The sequence below is a fragment of the Pinus tabuliformis genome, chromosome 3_1 (genome assembly GCF_031772625.1).
Source record: "Pinus tabuliformis cultivar Carrire ecotype Pingquan chromosome 3_1, CPIR1, whole genome shotgun sequence".
In the NCBI taxonomy this organism is placed as follows: domain Eukaryota; kingdom Viridiplantae; phylum Streptophyta; class Pinopsida; order Pinales; family Pinaceae; genus Pinus; species Pinus tabuliformis.
The window spans coordinates 169,723,891-169,744,434 of record NC_142301.1 but is presented as its reverse complement, the minus strand read 5'-3'; the positions used below and the strand labels follow the sequence as shown (position 1 = coordinate 169,744,434).

General features: G+C 36.4%; 1 protein-coding gene across 1 annotated transcript in view; it reads right to left on the bottom strand.

The window, feature by feature from the left end:
* Positions 1 to 10,442: 10,442 nt before the first annotated feature.
* The window catches only part of LOC149186335 (ubiquitin carboxyl-terminal hydrolase 3-like), a 110,740-nt gene continuing 100,638 nt past the window's right edge, over positions 10,443 to 20,544 (bottom strand). Inside the window, exons 3-6 of the mRNA XM_089410967.1 lie at positions 12,059 to 12,157; positions 11,740 to 11,925; positions 11,423 to 11,604; positions 10,443 to 11,279 (exon numbers count right to left, since the gene is read on the bottom strand). Of these exons, the coding sequence (XP_089267093.1) occupies positions 10,871 to 11,279; positions 11,423 to 11,604; positions 11,740 to 11,925; positions 12,059 to 12,157 (876 nt within the window). The 3' untranslated portion in view covers positions 10,443 to 10,870. The remainder of the gene's footprint in view (positions 11,280 to 11,422; positions 11,605 to 11,739; positions 11,926 to 12,058; positions 12,158 to 20,544) is intronic.

Genomic DNA, 20,544 nt, shown 5'->3' with positions numbered 1-20,544 from the left:
TGAACTTCATCTCCTGTAAACATTTTTCTTCTTCTTCTCCAGCCTCCCAATTATTGTAGATAAAAGGACCTAGCTAGTTTTTTTATTCTGAACTGTGTTTTCTTCCTAGCTGATAGAAAAATCACATCATCTGAGTTTATAATCTGCATGATATACTCTAATGCAAATATTCTCATGGGGAGATATTTGGGAATCTTATAGGGAGTGAGCTGGCATCCATACAACCTAATTTCAGTGTGGTCTTGGTAAAAATACAAGTCCCCTATTCTACTATGATTGGATAACTGTAAAATTTTCTTTATCTCATCATTGATCCTGGGTTGATTGCTACTGCTTAGCATATTAACAATTGGGTGAACAAAGGAATCAATGAACTCCTTGTAGCTTAAAACAGTGGAATATTTTTGGATAAGGGTGTCCAAAAGATAACAGATATAGGATGGCACTTAGTGTCCAGCTTCTGGATGTTCACTGAAACCCTGTCTGATTGGAAATACAAGAACGTGTGGAACAACACTGAAGAGTATTTGAATACTCTTTCATTTTTCAATCTGATCAATTGATCATGCATTTTGTCTGCTAAGAACTGGGCAAAATTGAAAATTGTAGTTGGAGGCTTGCCTGGGCAAAAAGTAGAGAAGAAAGAAAGTATAGGCTCATCAGTGGTATATCCTAGAATACAAGACAGCATGGTTACAATCTGTCTGGCCCACTCAGAGAAAATGGTGGCGAGTATGGAGGACTGTCTGTTGGAATATGAACCTCTTCTAGGATGAAAGTCTGAAAAATGTGAGATCATTTGGGCAAGTCCAGTATTAGGTACAGGTCAAATAGGTTTTCAATAGAAAATGGGGTTTCATTGGGCTTTGGCTAGATTTGCAACATCTTATTGATTGACTCTGCAGTGATTGTAAATAAACTATGTTGGTTAGGAGAGATTATGGCTCTTTGGCTTGGGATATAGCAGAGTTAGCATAGGTGGATGATTTCAGGGAACTAGTATACCTGTGGGAACAAGTATTTGGACAAATTTGATTTCCATAACTGATTATCATCACTGTGGTTAAGGAATTTGTCTTTATTCCAGCAGTGGAGTTTCAATAGATGGCTAGGGAAACTGTGTTTTTGATTTGAAAATCTTTGTCAGCGAATGGGAGGTGGTCAATATCCATGTGAGCGGTTCGCAGGGGTTTTCCATTCATAATGCTTTTGGAAGCCATAGTTTTGTTTATTTTATTGAATTAATTATTATCTGGCTTAAGGAGTAAGCTCGAGACTTCTGGAAAAGTGTAAAAGGTGAATACAATCTACAGGAAAGGGCTTTTGGATGCACAGTGGGTTTCTTTAATTTGGCAAGGTTTTTTAATTAGTTCAATTAATTAATCTTTTATAAACAATGTGCAGAGCTTAAGTACAGGGTCGTTCTGGTTCTTTCAAGAATACCTGGAAAACGAAGATTTGGTATGCAGTTAGGGTTTTATGGGAGCAACGGAGGCTTTCTGAGGCTTCAATAGTCTTTTATGCTACTTCAAATTGGTGTCTGCAGCGTCTTCTGGTCGAAAAATGGGTTAAAACAGTTGAACAGAGCTTCTAGGGTTTAGAATTGATTGGCAAAGGTTTTTGGCAACGGAATCACAACGAAAAGGGTAAAAAGGGTGGCTTTTTTGTTTTTAACCAACAACGCTTAATTTTGGGCGTGGAGTTAATGTTTGAACAGTAAGCAGTTTCATCCTACGCAGGGAGGTGGTATTATGGTTTATCGCACCACTTTTGAGTGTAGGGTGGTATTTTTTCAGAGCACGCGATATAATGTGGGACTGCCACATAGCAAAAAGGTGATCGGGTAAAACCGTGAATCTCGTGTGCTTTTGAGATCTTAATAGTGAAACGACGGGAGCGCGCGATATGGGTATGGGTCGTTGGATCTAGAAGTGGGTGATCGGAGGGCTATCGCGTGGCCGAGTTGCGAAGGCTAAGTCGAGGTGTGGGGTCAGGTTTTACTAAAATGAAATATAATTAATTAAAAATAATTACGAGATTTAATATATGTGATGGGTTAATAAAATGCGGGACCCGGGGACAAGAAGTGCGGCGGGTTAAATATATGAAACGGGACTTTAGAATAATATAAGGGTTGAGTTAAAAGGTTATCGTGGAGGGTTTTCAATGGGGCCCGATACATTTAACTTTTTAAACTTCAGATAAGGGGGTTTTAGTGGGTTTACAAGGGAAAATGAGATGAAATAGGGGGAAAGGTAAAATGAAGGGGTAGAGATATTTTTACAAGGGGAAATGAAGGGGTAGAGATATTTTTACAAGGGGAAATGAAGAGGGAAGGGTCCTTTAAAACCAAAAAGGGGAAAAACATTAGGGAATGAAAAGTAATTAAGGGGTAATGAAGGGAAATTAATAAACTAGACATGTAGGGGTTTAATGAAATGAAGAGAAATTAGTGAGTAAGCTTTAGTATTCATGCCCAAAATTATATATAACTTTTTAGGGTAAATACCCAAAGTAATATATGACTTTTGTGAATGTCATTTTTCTTTGATAATTCCCCCTGCACATGAAACATAGTATTAAGCATAATGAAGGTGCATTTGAACTTGCAACCTTGTGCATTCCAAAACCTCTTTTTCCTACCCTTTATTTACCCTAGCATTTTATCTTCATTCATTGGATGCACTTGAGCTTGCTGACCCTTTATTTCTTTTTCTTTGATAAGCAAACTATCGAAATCTAATCTTATAACTTCCAATGGCTCAGATTACACTGTTGAACTCATTATTATTCTCTACCTAACTACTAATCTGCCATGATTAATTAATTTAACTAGATCTTTATTCTCTATCTATCAGCATGAAATTTAAAGCATGAATGAATCAAGATCAAACTTATTTGATCATCATGGATTGTGGCATTTTTCGACAAGCTGCACACAATCCTATTTTGCCAAGCAAAGTAAAAAGTAGTGGCATTTGAATTTGCATCACTTTCAGAATCTATTTTTATCTCTTTTTTGGTGGGGTTCATATTTTTTTTTATCATTTTTTTAGTCCTTTTATTTTTCCTTTAAGACTTACCCTCTTTACATAATTTATTTTTAATATGGGAAAACATTTTTCAAAAAGTAAATGTACAATTTTACAAGACTAATCATAGCCAATTCAAAATTATGAATCCTATTATTATAGGACCCTAACACAAACCAAACCAATGTCTTCATTAGAGAAATTTTGAGGTCAAAAATGGAGCTCAAAACAAAAATGTACAACAAAAATCAACTTTAAGAACCAATAGGATTCAATGTAATGATGTCAACCATAAAAATGATTTAGCATTTTTAGAGTAAAAAAATATAATAATTAAAAATAAAAAATAAAAGTATTTGTTCAACAAGTATTTTATATTTATCACGCTACGATTTTACTCAAATTTTAAGCGAGAGCACTCATTGGATGCAGAATTCAATTTTACATCCAAAAAGTACCCATGTTGCATACTTTTGATGCATCGTGCTACATGAAAAATGTGAAATACATACATATATATTAAAAAAAATGTATTTCACATTTTTCATGTAGTAATCATGTTTTTTCATGTATTTTACATTTTTCATGTAATAGGGTCCATCAATAGTATGAAACATGGATACTCATTGGATGCAAAATTAAATTCTACATCTAAAGAATGCTCCCGCTCAAAATTTACAGAAAATCATAGGGAAATAAGTTGAAAATACGAGTTGATTAAAATATTTTTTTTTTTTCCTTCTAAAATTTGATGAGGTAATCTAATCTTATTTTATTCTTTCCAACAAAAATACTCCTTCCTCGCATCTCAAAACAATACTCTTTAAAAATTCCAACGAATTATGCACTAAAACTATGCATAAAAAATGAAAGAAAATCCTACCAACCCACCCTAACTGTCAAAGGTGACTAGATGACATGACAACATCAATGCAACCAAAGGAGGAGTCAATTAAGGCTATGGCACTATTGTCACAACTTCCATTGCCAAGAAAAAATTCTTTTAACACTTTCTTGTGGAATGGGATAGAAACCCACACATCACTCGAAATACTCCATATCTAACTTGCAGCAAACTTCAAAAAAGGATTAGGTTTTCATAAAAGTCAACATGGTATATTTACTATGTTTGGAGATGCAAAGCAATTATCATTAGAATCACTAAAAAAAATTACTAGTAAAATTCATTCTAAACCTAAAAAAATTACTAGTAAAATTCATTCTAATGATAATTTAATACCATGTCTTCCATCATCATAATAATAATAATAAAATTACGCTTTTTCAGCTCTTCTAAATACTTAATGGATCAAAGTTTAAGACGCTACTATGCTAAATTAATGCATCAAAGTTTGATGTTATTTGTGATGTAGACTTTTTTTTGGTTCCTTATCAACCCATACAAAAAAACAACAACAAATTTTAATTATATTAATAACTACTTCTTAATTTTATGACCAAAAGTAAATATTTGTTACTGTTATTTTCTAATTTTTTTTAGTTTTAATTCAAAAACCTAAATCTAAATTAAAACTCTATTTTTTATAACATTTTTCCGTTATTTTTAATGCTAACATGACAACAATTTTTTTAGTTCTAATTCAAAAACCTAAAATCTAAATTAAAACTCGTATTTTTTTATAACATTTTTTCGTTATTTTTAATATAACATTATTTAATCCTATCATGACAACAGGTCCCCCTTACCAGCCTATGGGGCTTCTCTCAACACAAAAATCCAAATTCTGAAACTTCCACCACGTCGTCATAATAAAGCATTGATTCTTTACAAACATTCTCATCCATGGATCCGCTGCAACTTCAAAATCTTTTCATTATGCATTGAATCATGGCTGAAAAGATTTAAACGTTGCACTGAAACGCATTTTCATCATCCATTCGACTGCATCATCTATCAGACTATTTCAAGCCACACAATTTTCCTAACTTCAAATTCAACATCTTACTGTTTATCTTTCAAAAAAACCTCTAGGATTGATCACATCATACGAAAGAATGTCAACATCTTGCTCTTCATCTTTCTGGAAACCTCTGGATTTCAACCACATCCTTTCAACCAAATCCTTTGAAGGGATGTCACCTATTGGCTCGGTTCTAAGACGATCCGGAAATCTTGAATGTAAATCTTGATGCTTCTTCGCACTAGAAGCAAGTACAACTTCCTTGCATTCCCCTTTTGGATTGAAGAGATCCCTCTTTTTACTTTCTTTAACCTAGCCATTTGAACGACTGTACGAAGAAAAAGAAACATTAAAACCAAGAACCTATCAGTCCCCTTCCGCATTCAACGCTTTCTTTCTTGCATCATCCTTCAAACTTTGAAACTCAACACCACGCTCTACATTTTCTTTCCCCCGACTGTTTGGACTTGGGACAAATTTAAGGGAGGAAATGAACTTCCATGACCAGTACTTATATTCATTCAACAGATTCTTCTAATGGTTGTTCTATCTGCAAAATAGAGAGGAGCCTTGCTCAAGTCAAAATCACGTTCGCGTACCATTTCTTCTGTTGCAAAGAGAAGAACAATTATTTGGGTTCTTCCTGGACATCAAATATTCCATCATGAAAATCACCCAAGGATAGTGTCCACAGTGTCTAAATCAGCGTCAATGTCACAAGGCAAATCGAATCCATCGTTAAGAAAGGTCGTGATCTCCTAATCTCCCCTGCCGTTTTCAAATCGAATCCATCGTTAAGAAAGGTCGTGATCTCCTAATCTCCTCTGCCGTTTTAAAAAATGTGAGCATCTTCATGACCACAATAAATTGTAGTTGCAGCCTGACTTGCCCTAGATTCTTTCATTTCTTCCGTAAGAGGCAATATTTGACCTTTCATTTCGATCTTCTTCTCTAGGAAAGAGTCTCAGACTTCTAGAGAAAAAGTGCGTGCAGAGACCAAATGTTCTTGCTCCACAAAGTCTTAATGAAGGTGTTGATTATCAGAGAACGTCGCTAAAATATAACCAATGAAAGTGAAAGGCCTTGATCCTCAAGGCAACTTCATCTTAGTCAAGAGCATCATCGTCCCCATGAAAATGGGAGAGCTCGGCAGCACATTGATTCTTCATTGGCTAAATTTCTTCCATGAGAAAGAAGCTGACACAGGAGAACAGCTTTCTTCTTGGTGTTTTACTCTGGCATCTTCCCATAGGCCACCATATATTAATTTCCAGATCCAAGGCATCATCGAAGAAGATCTCCTTTAGAACGAGCTCTCCTCCCAAGGAGAAAGGTGAAATCATGTCCATATGCTGCTACATAAGCAACTATAGCAGTAGTTTCAGAAGGTTTAAAACCAACATCCATTTTGTTATACAGTTTCCTAAACCCCCCTCTGAACTCTTATATAAGCTCACCATTATCTTTTATCCCAAGGTTAAAAACTCTGCCAGGGAATAATGGTGTTGTTTCTTCTCTCCCCATTTATTTACGAAGCCCTGATATATGTCCACCCATGATCCTATCAAATCAACGGTCAAGTCTAACATCTCCCTCGAAGTACTGACACAATATACTGGTGTAAGCATCATCATATTCAACAACCAAGTTATATGCATCCTTGGAACGCTACAATTTGTTCTTCCGCAGTGTTCCCATTATTTCCATTAAACTTAGGAAGTAATACCATGGACAACTGATGGAGCACTGAGGGCTCTCTCTATATTTTCCATTTTCCACACAAGAATGGGTTCTTGGAGCCATTTGGTGATGTGAGTCACAACAGCGAGTTGATTGGGTATATGGACTTTCCTTTCCACACTTTCTAGCGGTAAATGGTGATGGTAGCCTACCCAACCAGAAAACAGGAGAGAAAACCCAGACAGTCCAATCACAGGATGGAAACACCTCACTCAACCTGTCATCCTCCAAATGGGAAAGGAAAAAGAGATTTTCTTTTAGATGCCCAGGTAAGTCAAAATTGAGCGCAAGTAGAATTATGTTACCTGAAAAAGTCTATTCTGCAAGCCGCCGCCCTCTCACATGATGAAATTTGCCGCCCTTTCACTTGATGAAAAAAATTTTGGATCTATCCATGCTCGATTCAAGAGATAATTTTGTTCATATTTAATTGCCATAGTCTAACTGTTTTATGTTTTGATTCTTGTTTGATTATGTTTGCCGGTGAAGTATCAACTATCAACTAAAAACACCAAAACATCACAGTAGTGTCCATATTGGATTCGCATTTTTTCCTGCATACTTTAAGTTTAAGGTGTTGAAATCATCAGGGCGAATAATCTACACCCTCGATTTAAGTGCAACGATTTGTGATCTGACCGTGCACCTTTCATAGTTGTTCATACTTCACCTAAAAGAACGAGCTAGTATCTTTGTAACTTTACCTTTAAGGAGGGTTACCATCTTTGTCATTCTTCCATAGGAGAAAGGGGTTAACCGCAATGCCCTTTATGTTCCATGCTTTGGCTCTTGGACCAAAGGGGTTAACCTTGCAGTGGTCCAAGTCGAAGTATCGGCAGTGCCCTTTATGTTCCATGCTTTGGCTCTTGGACCGAAGGGGATTAACCTTGCAGCGGTCCAAGTCGAAGTATCAGCAATGCCCATTATGTTCCATGCTTTGGCTCTTTGACCCTAGGGGATTAACCTTTATTTGTTCTATAAAGGCAGTGACTTTAGATTTTAGAACGAAGGGGTTGACCCTTAATTGATCTAAGATGGCAGGGCCTACTGTCACCTTCTCAATGTCCAGGTTACTTTCAAATGTTAACTTCTATTTGTCAGATTTAGATAAAAATAGTTTGTGTAAAACCACTGCGTTATGGAAATCAGAGAGATCGGAGAGTATAAATCAGATCCAAAATCTAGCATACAGATTCATTATCCATTGGATGTCTTTCTCCATAATCATGAGCCACAAAACTAAAACTAAGATATAGACGATATTAAAAAAGGACAAATATCTTCAAATTATCTAAGAGGATGGCATTCCCATACAGTGGGATTTACACTAGACCAGAGACTAGTAAGCTTCAAAAAGGGTGAAAGAGCATTCGTCATCAAATTTGAGAGAGGATAAATCCACTGCGTTATGGAAATCAGAGAGGTCGGAGAGTATAAATCAGATCCAAAACCTAGCATGCAGATTCATTATCCATTGGATGTCTTTCTCCATAATCATGAGCCACAAAACTAAAACTAAGATATAGACGATATTAAAAAAGGACAAATATCTTCAAATTATCTAAGAGGATGGCATTCCCATACAGTGGGATTTACACTAGACCAGAGACTAGTAAGCTTCAAAAAGGGTGAAAGAGCATTCGTCATCAAATTTGAGAGAGGATAAACGTGGTATAAGATGAATCAATATGTTGAAATAACCATGCATGAAGCTCACGATGGCAGAATACTTCAATGTCTTGATTCGACATTGAACTAGTCAGATTCTTTAATATAGTAAGTTCTGACAGTGACCGCATGCCGAGTTTTGAAACTATATCATCTGTTGGTGTTCTCATTGATCTAGAACAATTTTCAAATCCATAGCTGAGGCAATGATATTGCTTTATGCCTTCATGAATTCCACCCCTCGGAGATTAACCCCATTCAAAACGCTCCTTTAACTGCCTCAGGAACTGCAAAAGCTTCCCTTCAATAATACCTTGCAACATGGGCCAAGATAATCAATTCTGAGGCTGTTGCAATTGATTTGCAATTCGTTGCAAGGATTCCCTTCAATATTATCTCCCCACATGGACCAAGAAGAATCAATTTTGAGACTGTTAAAATTGAAACTCATACCATTGTTTTCATTTTTCACGCCAAAGTTAACTTTATTATAATAAAACAAACATTATAAAATAAGCTTTCTTTTCAAATGCAATTATAAAGCGATACCTTACGAGTGTCCATCCTATTTTCGTTAGGGGTCCACCACCATTGTGAGAGATCTTTGCAACTGAAAATTGATGAGAACAGTCCAACCACACCCTTAAAACTGTCTTTTGGGGTTTCGGCGGTATTTGCACTACAATTTGAGCCTATGAATCTCAGTTTCAATTCTGTCAGAGGTAGTCTCACAGATTCAAAGGGTTTTCCAACGAGTAGCTACACAGTGCACTTTGACTGTGTCATGATATACTTTTTTTCAACAACAATGAGTTTAGGCCTTGACTATTTATTAATGTGAGGCATTCTAACGCCATTTGAACCTAGATTTGATCATGTCAACTAACTACTCAGACCCTGTAAAAACATGCACACCTTTAAAGTCCGGGCCCCGGACAGCCAATCCCTGTAAACACATGCACATCTTTAAAGCCCCCAGAAGGCCAATCCCAATATATGTGACCAAGCGAACCCCGCCATCAACGCAAGCACTTAGGAGCAAATTGTGTAAGATATTCGTTTTTTGCTACATCATGTTCACCTTGGACCATCCTTTAGGACAGCACTGAAAGTCAAATAGAAGTTTGTAATTTTTCAAGAAAATTGTATTTATATTAATTTGTAACTGAAACTCCGCGAGTGGGTTGGATCCTCTCAAAGTCAGCAAAAAATATGCAAATTTTCAATTCGTGCTTTGGGCACATTAAATGCCAGACATTCTGTATTTATCACAAATGTATCTCTCACCACGTGGTAACATTATGTAGTAACAATTCCAAAATTAAAAGCCAATCACCTGGGAATTTTCACCCCTATTTTCAGACAAGTGTTCTCAATTTCAGGCCACTGGTAATATCCCTCTTAATTAACTAGATTGGACCTAATTTTGATTCATTCATTCATTATGATGTGTTTGATTGGGCATTCAGTAGATCGTCTTAAAAGAATTTACATGCATCCACCTCCAAAAAAAAAAAAAAAAATTGGATGCATTTAAAAAAAATGGCATGTGAAATTTAAAAGTTCCAAAACTCCAATCAGAAGATTTTAATTGAAGTGAGCTAATTATCAAATCACCGTTTCAAACAAGAAAATACTAATGTCGACAGAAGACAATGTACGAATACTTTTATTAATTCCAATACCGAAAACCAGACTGAAAGTCTTCTTAATGAGCCCGTGGCATAGAAATCCGAAATCGTTTTACAATGGATCTTCTCATGTAGTTTGATCCTTTCCCTAACCCTCTAGAGATTTTTGTTATTCTTGCCATATCTAGAAATTAGAGATGAAAGCTGACATTATGATTGTTGTCATTTTGACAAGAAACAGCTAGAAGCAAAGAATTTGGAGAAAAGAAATAGAGTATTCACATCAGGAATGGAATTAGAACTGTTACCATTCTGACAAGAAAATTTCTTGAGTCCAATAAATTTGAAAAACGAAACCAAGCCATGCAGTGATATTGTCTAAGTGTTAGAATATGACAAAATGTATTACAAAGTTTCAACTTGCATTTCAGAACAGAAATCAAGTGGCCTTCCGTGAAATTGTTTAAATATTAAAATATAGGAAAATGAATTGCAGAGTATTCACATTAATTCACCCCCCATTCCAGTAGCACTTAGAAACTCGCTCAGAAACAAGAAGCAACCGAATGGCTTCCTCCTATCTACTATAAAAGGGAACTTAGCCACCAGTGGAATAATCCTGCAGACCTTATTTTTGTTATCAAATCACAAAGAAGCCACTACTGTTTTTCATCATTCAACATTACAAACATAGAAGGGTTTTATAGCTTGATTTCAATTGTAGAAGAGCTTCCGCATACTGCATCTTGAACAAGCCAAGAACTGAATTCCTAGATAATTACAGATGAATATCCGCATCTCCAAGAAACTTCAAAGATATACAACGGTCAAAAGTAGGTCAGGACCGCAAAGTGAAACCAACAACGATAGCAATACTTTAAGAACCCTGAACTAGACTTTCATAGAACAAAATATACCCATGGTCTGTGTTATTTGAATACTCCTGTGTTGAGCCAAAAAAAGTCTGCACTACAGACTCATCGATCATTTCTACATTCTCATCATCAAAAAAAAGCCAGTGGTTATGGCTCTTAACAAGACTGACATAGTGTCCATGATTTGGACCACTTCCTACATGGACCACAACTGCAAAAAGTGAGTACTCAGCATCTGACCCAGGTGCATCATCAGTTGTATTACATAACTTAAGCTCCATAGGGAAAACAACACGATAGGAAAGCTTCTTGTATCGTCCAAGTTGTTCTATGTACTTGAAGCGCTTCAAATGGATCACAAGAATTCGTGGTGGAATCTTTATTTTCATTCTCTTCTGTGCTTCTTGCAAGCTGAAGGGAAATTAAAACATTGCTCAGTCATATAAATTTCAAGAATGAGGAAACAGAGATGCAAAAAGAAACAAAAATGTAACAGGAATATAGCGCTCAGCATTGTTTAATAGCTGATCAGAACAAAAATTAAAATAAAATACCTGCAACATTTGTCACAAAAGAACTTGTCCTCTGCATTGAGTGTCTCAGTAGAGCTGAAGTTACGCAGACAGCTTGTTATAGAACTGTTTTGTTCAATGTCCAGACTAAGGTCCAGAAATGTTTCATCTCTGGCTGTAATAGTTTCACAGCATAAACATCTTGTTTCATTTGTAAGGGTCCCCTACAAAAAGGATATTTGAAAACAAACTTGTGCTTCAGACCTTGAGTGCAATATTTAGCATTTTCAAACTGAAACATAACAAAAGTACAAGGAAGCTACTAAATTTTAAATCTCGTAGATCAGACACTATTATACCTGAAAAATTTTATGAACCCATGTGACAGGCTGTTGATGGTTTCCATTGCTTGTTCCATTCATTTTGCCATTTATAACCTTCTCCTGTTGGTTTAAATTCCCTGACAATTTCTCAGCCGCATTGGCTTCTTTCTCTAGAATATCCACAAGCTCATTCAAAAGGAAATTCAAGAACTCATGTGCATCCTATCCAAGGATTTGTAACATACAGTAGTTGCAGTTAGTCCAACATACAAATGACCCTTTTACATTGTACCTTCAGCAAGACATCCATATAAAAATGAGAAGCTAGGTTAGATTTAATAGACAAACATAATACCTGGTGCATATAACTGCGGAAATTTTCATTTTCCTTTTTCACTCGTTGCACAAAGCGTTTTGGAGCAATAACACCAGTCTTCTTCTTCTGTGAGTAAATCTGCATGCAATAAATGACAATAAAACATCTACAGCATATACCCAAATAACATAAATTTGCAGAAACATATGCCATACATGGTCTGGGAACTCTAAAGTAATTGTTACTAAAGCACAGAAAATAAGTTACAAAAGTGAAAAATCCTAGCTCTAAAGACTAGTAAAACCTCTAAATTGGGAACCATTGTTCACTTTGTATCACTTTATTTGGTGGAAACTTAGAAAGCTATATTTGAAAAAGCCCAAGCATGCCATGTGTACTTGTAATAAACAATCCTGACAATCCTGACTCCTAACACATCTACCGCTTTATAGCTGCCATTGAAATCCTGGCAGCTAAAGCCATTCTAGCTAGCTACTGCCAACTAGATGGTACATAGAATAATCAGGTATAAATCAAGGTTCAGAAAAATAAAAAAATAACAAGAATTAAGAACAGTATTCTTTTAAGTATTTTTAAATTAAGATTTCTGAGAAACTTTTCTACAAGGTCAAAGTTGATCAATATTAAAAGGGAATTTCTGTTATAATATATGTGTTTAAACCAGTGATGCGAAACTCGTGATTTTATCATTTTATCGTGATTTTTCAAAACGATGATAAAATCGGCCGATTTTTATGCGGGTTTTTTTTGGGTGATTTTTTTAAATTATCGCGATAATATCGTTGTTATCGCGATTCGATGTGTTTTTATCGTCGGGCCGGTGGACAGCAGGTTATAAACACCAAAAAAACGATTTTTTTTTATTCATTTGATCAGACAGCAGCAGCAGTGGATTGGGAGTGACCTTGGAGAAAATTCTTGGTCGATTGGGCGTTGATTGGAGGAGAAAACAACTCAAAACCCCCGGTGGATTGAGAGCTGAGGAGGAGAGAATCAATTTTCTCCGGCAAACCGGTATGGGTTTGGATAACCCATTGGTTTATCAAATATTTTTGAGTTGATTTGATGGTGTTTTTGTTTGTTAAATTGTCAAAAATTCAATGTGTTTTGTCATGTTACTTATGTATGTAATTTTTTTTAATTTTTGTAACTTGCAATCCTTATTTTGCCACAAGATTCACCATTCAACTTCAAAGTTCAAACTTCATCTTACAAATTTCAAACTCAAGATCAAGATTTCAACCAAGTTACTAACATGCCAAGGAAATTGGACCCTCTGTGGGAATTTGGTGAACCTGATGGAGGGTTTGATAGAATAAACTTGTCTTGCAAGTTGTGTGGACAGCATATGTCAGAGGGGGTTTATAGATTGAAGTATCACCTTGCACAAATCCCTGGATTTGATGTATGGCCTTGCTCAAATACAAATCGGGAAATCATCCGAAGAGCCATGAGATCATTGGAAAAATTAGAGCACAATAGAGAGGCCAAAGCAGAAATGAAGAAGCAACTAGCAAAGACGGTGTTAGGCTCAGGTGAACAAGGAAGTGGCACTGGTTCTACTTCAGCATCAATATCTACAACCAACCCGGTAGTTGCCTCATCATTTTTTGTTCCTAGAACCACGCCTGATTCACAACCATCTATCAATTCAATGCTTAAAAAAACTGAGAAAGAACAAGCTGACAAGTTGTTGGCCAAATTTTTCCTTTGGAGTGATATTCCTTTCAGCATTGCAAGGAATAATCCATTTTTCCAACCTGTTGTTGATGCTATTGCAACTGTTGGCCCAGAGTACAAAATCCCTTCTTATGATGACTTTAGAGGCCGGATTCTTCAAAATCAAAAGGTTGACTGCACCAAAAGATTGGAGGAGTTAGGGCATCATGGGCACAAACAAGATGCACTGTGATGTCAGATGGTTGGACCGACCAAAAGGGGAGAACCCTATAAACTTCTTGGTTAGTTGTCCCAAGGGAACAATGTTTATGAAATCTATTGATGCATCTTCACATATCAAAGATGCAAAAACTTTATGTGATTTGTTGGATGTGTTTATTTTGGATTTGGGTGCAGAACATGTTGTCCAAGTCATAATGGACAATGCTGCAAATTATGTTGTTGTTGGCATGATGTTTATGGAGAGGCATCCTACTTTATTTTGGACACCTTGTGCTGCATATTGTATTGATTTGATGTTGGAGGACATAGGGAAAATTTCCTTTGTCAAAGATATTGTTGAGTCATCAAAAAGCATTACAAAATTTATATATAATCATACATCTGTGCTTAGCTTGATGAGAAAATTCACCAACAACAAAGAGTTGGTGTGCCCCGCCATTACACGGTTTGCCACCAGTTTCATATCTCTTCAATCCCTCTTGAATTCTATGTGGGATGTGAAGAGAATGTTTCTTTCAGAGGAGTAGCGTGCTTTGACAATGAGCCACAAACCAGAGGGAGGGGCCATATTCAGATTAGTTTCATACCAGGAAGACTTCTGGGCCGTTACTGAACTTTTGGTAAAGGTTCTTCGATTAGTTGATGGTGAGAAGCCCGCAATGGGCTATTTGTATAAGGCCATGGACAGGGCCAAAGAATCCATTTAAGCCTACTATGATGATAAGGGAGATGAGGGGTTTCAGAGACAACTCCTATGGGAAGTGATTGATGAACGATGAAACAACACACTCCATCGTCCCATTCACGCTGCAGGGATCTACCTGAACCCTGCATTTTCTTACCAATGTGGATTCGTATTTGATGTTGAGATCATGGATGGATTCTTAACCTGTGTTCAGAAAATGGTGCGATCTCAAGCAGAACGTACAAAAATTTCCAAAGAAATTGAGACACACAGGATGGTAGGTGGCACATTTGGCTTTGACATGGTTGTAAATGATAGGACGACTAAAATGCCAGGTATTTTTTAGTTTGTTTCAAATTTCATTGTCTCTTCAAGTTCATAACTTCATACTTCACTTCAACTTTCAAATTTCATTTTTTTTCTTATGTTTATTTAAAATTTTAGTTGTAATTTTGTTGTAGATGCATGGTGGAGAATGTATTGTGCCAGGGTACCCCTTCTGCAAAAGCTTGTCATTCGAATCATCAGCCAAACATGTAGCTCCTCAAGATGTGAGCGCAACTAGAATGTATTTGAAAAAATACACAACAAGAAGCGCAACAGGTTAAACTTAAAACTTAAAATATTGCAAATTTCCAAATAATTTTTTGAATTCATTAAACAATATTTTTTTTTATAATTATTATTTCATGATCTTTGTACAAGTTGGAGTCCAAGCGACTTAATGACATGGTCTACGTCTACTACAGTCTTCGATTGTCGGTGAGGCAACTTGAGAGGATACCTGATATGGAGGGTTGAGGCTGAGAGGCCTCTCATGGAGTCTGTCAATGATTGGTTAGAGCAGGAGGTAGTGGGAGGAGGGAGGAGGAGGAGGCGGAGCAACAGGAGGAGGAGGTGACACCACCTACCCGGGTTACCCCTGCCACCAATAGATGACGTGGTATACCTCCTATAGCTCCTAGTTCTTCAGCTTCTAGAGCACAATAGAGCCCACTACCAACTCCACCGACATCTACATCTAGAGGGAAAGGGAAATCTATTGCATTTTCTCGCAAGAGATGCAGAGGAAATCAGTAGTATTAGGTTTTAGTTATTTGGTTCATTTCATTGTATATAACATTATGACTCATGATATGAGATACATTATTATATTTTTTGTTGATATTTTGAAGCTAAGTTGGGACTCAAGAGTCGGGACTTACTATTCAGGACATGATTCACTGTTATGAGTGATGTAGCACTCGAAATGATATTACACATCTTATATATTAGTTCTTTTATCATATTTATGTGTCAATGTATTTATTTTATGTTGTAGATGCTTTAGATCAGTGTTGTTAAAATCGCGATAAAATCGCGATTTTTTCATCTTGCCGATCAAATCGCGATTTTTATACGAAAAAATCGCCTACTTTTTTTTTGCCGATTTTTACTGAAAAAAAATCGCGCTTTTTTCAAAAAATCGCGATTTTTTCGAAAAAAGCGCGATTTTTAACGAAAAAATCGTGGGGGCTCAGGACAGCATAGTTTTATAACTTTTTTTGGGTTTTTTCATGGAATGTTTTTTGAAAGAAACAAATAATTTTTGAGTGGGGTAGCTTAATGATCAAGTCTAGGCCCTAGTATGGATATATGCTATTCATGGTAATGTTAAATTCTTAAAGTAAAAGTGACATTCTCCTTAATCTTCATTTTCATCCTTTTACTTAAATTTTTAACATTACCATGAAATGACTCAGGATGTTTGAGAGTGGTTCCAGCCTCATTGGATTTCATATGGAGAAAGTAGAATTTTAGATTTCATTTAAAATCCAGCAGACTTATCAGTTTTTCAGGTTTCAGGATTGGAGATTGTAATGTTTCCAGGTGACACCACCTGCCCGGGCTACCCCTGCCACCAGTAGAGGACGTGGTCTACCTCCTATAGCTCCTACTTCTAGTTCTTCAACGTCTAGAGCACATCAGACTCCACTGCCATTTCCACCTACACGGGCACCACATCTAGAGGGAAAGGGAAAGCTGTGGCATTTTCTCGCAAGAGGGGCAGAGGAAATCAATAGGATTAGACTTTCATTTTATTGTATATGACATTATGACATGATGAGATACATTATCATATTTTTTGTTGATATTTTGAGGCTGAGTTGGGACTCAGGAGTCAGGACTTACTATTCAGGACATGATTCAATGTTATGTGTGATTTTAGCGCTAGAAATGATATTAAACATCTTATATGTTAGTTTTTTTATCATATTTATGAGTCAATGTATTTATTTTATGTTGTAGATGGTTTGGATATTAAAAAAATTGAAAAAAAATGAATATTTTTGTGCCAAACGCTTTTTTCCCGCTTTTTTCCGCTTTTTTCCCGCTTTTGCCGATTTTTTCCGCTTTTTTCCCGGCGCCGATTTAATCCCGATCGCGCTTTTAACAACATTGCTTTAGATATTTTAAAAATTGAAAAAAAAATGAATATTTTTGTATTTTACGATTTTTTCCCGATTTTTTACGATTTTTTCCGATTTTTTCCCCTCGCCGATAATATCCCGATAACAATAACTGCAACATTGGTTTAAACTGCGAATAAAAGTAAAAAATCCAGAGTACATAGATGAAGCTTACAGTCGGCATCGTCTCTGGTAAAGTCCCAACTAAAATAACAATTGTTCACTAGCTACTTTATAGATCTAATTTACTACCAGTAGCCTATACGTGAACAGATGGTGGAAAAACAAATTGGAACAGCCTAGTCAGCATACTTTTCCAGCTTGAACCTTTGGCCTAAGCCACTTCTCTTAACTCATACCTGTAAAACTTGCAGGTCATATATCTGGATCAGTCCCAATAGGATAGGTTCTCTCATCTCCCACAATGCAAGCAGTCATGTTCAACCTTCTAATATAAACATTCAGGAATTGAAACCCAATTTCGATGAGTCCAAGTTAATTGAGACATTGACATCAACATCAAAGTTCGCAAGTGGTAGCATCAAGCAGTCAGGATGCATACACAAATTGATTGAATGATTGTTAACTAACCAAGAATACAAAAAGAGTAGATCAGTGCGAAGTCCAAGTTTGTGGGTCAATGTCAATGAAAGGGCCTTTCCTGGGTAGGGAAGTGCACCAAATGACTTGGGAGATGTATGGAGGGTGTTCAAAAGCTCATTCCCATTGGAAAAACCAAGGAAAATGGTGATATTCCTTCTGAGCGTTCAAAGCCAAGGGTTGTCGAGGCCAAACCAATGATGTCCATCCTTAGGTTTGGAATCATCACAATACCATTAATTCATAGAATAGAAAAAATTGTATGCAACTACACTAGTTCCATTTTCCTTCATCAAACCTGCCTTAATTCTTGATTAGTTCTTATAACTTCTAGCTTCTTCTAACCAAGAAAAAATAAAAGAAATTTCAAGACATTTAAATATGATGAAAAAGCAGTCAATGTACTGTCAAACATGAAAAGCACATTATATTGCAAGAGAGAGTTTAAGGACTCTCTAGATTAAGAATTAATATCCTTGTACTAATCGCAAAGTAAAGAAATATCCTTCAAGCCTCCACAACAATGCTCCCAATTCATTGCTTACTAGTTTCATGGAGGCATCTTTAAAACATTTCTCTCCTTGGAAAGTTCATCCCTTCAGCAGGGGAAATTATTTTCCATCTTTTACATTTTTCAAAGTCTTCATGATAGTGAAACCCTAACCCTGCATTTGTCTTTTTTTGTGAAGTATATACTCGTGCATATATCTGCAATCTAAATAAAAAATGCACAGAAGTTACTAGTCACCCTTTACAACTGGCCTTCTCTGCTTGGTTCTAACTATTTCTGCATATATTCTTCTCAGAGACATTTGCATCAACATAGATACAGCTATAGACTACCATGCATATTGCATAGATCTTTCTATATTGACCCCTAAAAATTCATGTTTTGCTTGATCCTTGAGAGATGCATTATAAGCAGAATTTCCCCCCTCCAAAATCATCTCAAAGAAGAATTTATCTGTGTTGTTCTCAACTGTGACATTCCATCATCGCCTTGGAAAAGGTTAGCAATGTCTACATATTTGTCAAGGTTCCGAGTACATGTTAGTTCTATAAGCCTAGGCTCATGCACCCAAATCCTGCTCAGCCCAAGCGCAAGGATCTATTGAATGAGATTTGACCTACAGGTTTGGGTGTGGATCCCTCCCAAGCTTGACCTACAGGTTTGGGTGCATTTCTTTCCATTACAGAGTGTGCACTCAAACCTGCAATTTAGGTTCTGGAGGTGTTTCCTATTCACACCCAACAAGCCCTGAATAATGACATTTAACCCAAAATAAGTATGGTTGTGGGCCACAATGTCCTTTACTTTCCCTATATAGTGCCACCTAACACTAGAAGGACCCGTCTTTTTCAAGGGGTTTCTATTTCATGAACCTCAATAAATATCAAAACAAAACATGGATGCATATATGCCTTTCAGCTTCATCATCAAAAGGCATGCTTGAGGTGGGTGACACAGTTATGGGAGGTGCTTCTAGGTTGGACATACCTTTGATTATATGAAAAGGTTGGCTCCAACTTATACAATACCAACATATAGATGATATGCAGAGAGTTCTCCACTGTGATAATGAGGACATTGCAGAGTACTAATATTTTGAGCTTTCCTTTTTTCATTTTGCAGTTCCGACATTATATCAGCAATGCATAACAGACAATGATAATAATAAGCATGCCAAATTCCAATAAATGTCAAAGTTAATTTGCCATTATTTACATTGTTTAGGCAAAGCATTTATAACAACACAATGTGGAAAAAGTCGAAGTATTAATTCGGCAAAAGCTCGGCAAAGTCGCCAAAAATATTCCAATAAAATCCCGACTTTTTCAATAAAATCCCGATTTTTTCAAAGTCATTAAAGAAACTACCACGATTAAAAAGTCCGACATTTAATCCCGATTTAGTCGGCAAAGGCCGATTTATAACAATAAATCATTTTATCTGTAACAACAATCTGATGTAATCATATCACCTGTATTTATATCAAACAATCTGACACAATTCTATCACCCCTTGACCTAGACCACCGCCGACTTTCGGTACCTAGGACCAGCAGGAGGTGTTGACATCCTCCCTTTGGAACTGAGCATAGACTCATTTGATATCAGCTTTTGTAGCACCCTTCCCTTTCATGTAATTTTTACATCTAGCTTCTTAGATTTTTATGTCTTCATTAGCATCACTTTATAAGATGATTTTGCATTCACACTATACTGATGCTGAATGTATTTTTCAGTCCAATTGACCTATCTATTGTTGTCATTTATTGGACATTGATAAATTTATCTGATCTTATGTACTAGACCAATTAGAAACTCAATAGCTAAGATAACCCCAGGTACAATCATTCTAACCAAAAAGCCTTTGCAATCTAAATTCTCAGCCAGTCATCTAATACTATAATAAAAGAAATAGATAATTGAACAAGAATGCAGAAAAACAGGACATAGCTCAGGCACCACTGTCTGTGGCCTTCAAGATATAAGCAGTCATGTCCAAAGGTCACATTATCAAGCATTTATTGTCCTTGCACAAGGACATCTGCTTGTTTGGGAGAGTAATGATGACCATCTTGTTGTCAATTATATGCCCTTCTCTAGTCCTCAGGCTTTGTGAAAAGGTTTGGATCTCTGACTGTCATGGAGAAGATTACAGACAATAGAGACAAGGTTTTTCTCATGCTTGTTATTTTTGCAGAATGGTAATACACCCAAATCTGGCAAAAGACTTAGTACTGCATTGACAGAGAGCTTCCTAATTCAGGTTAGAACACAGTAACTATTTATCCATCTGGTATAAAGACCAAGCAAAAACTTATCCAAGAGACATAATGCTTTCAATGTAACTATAATTGGCA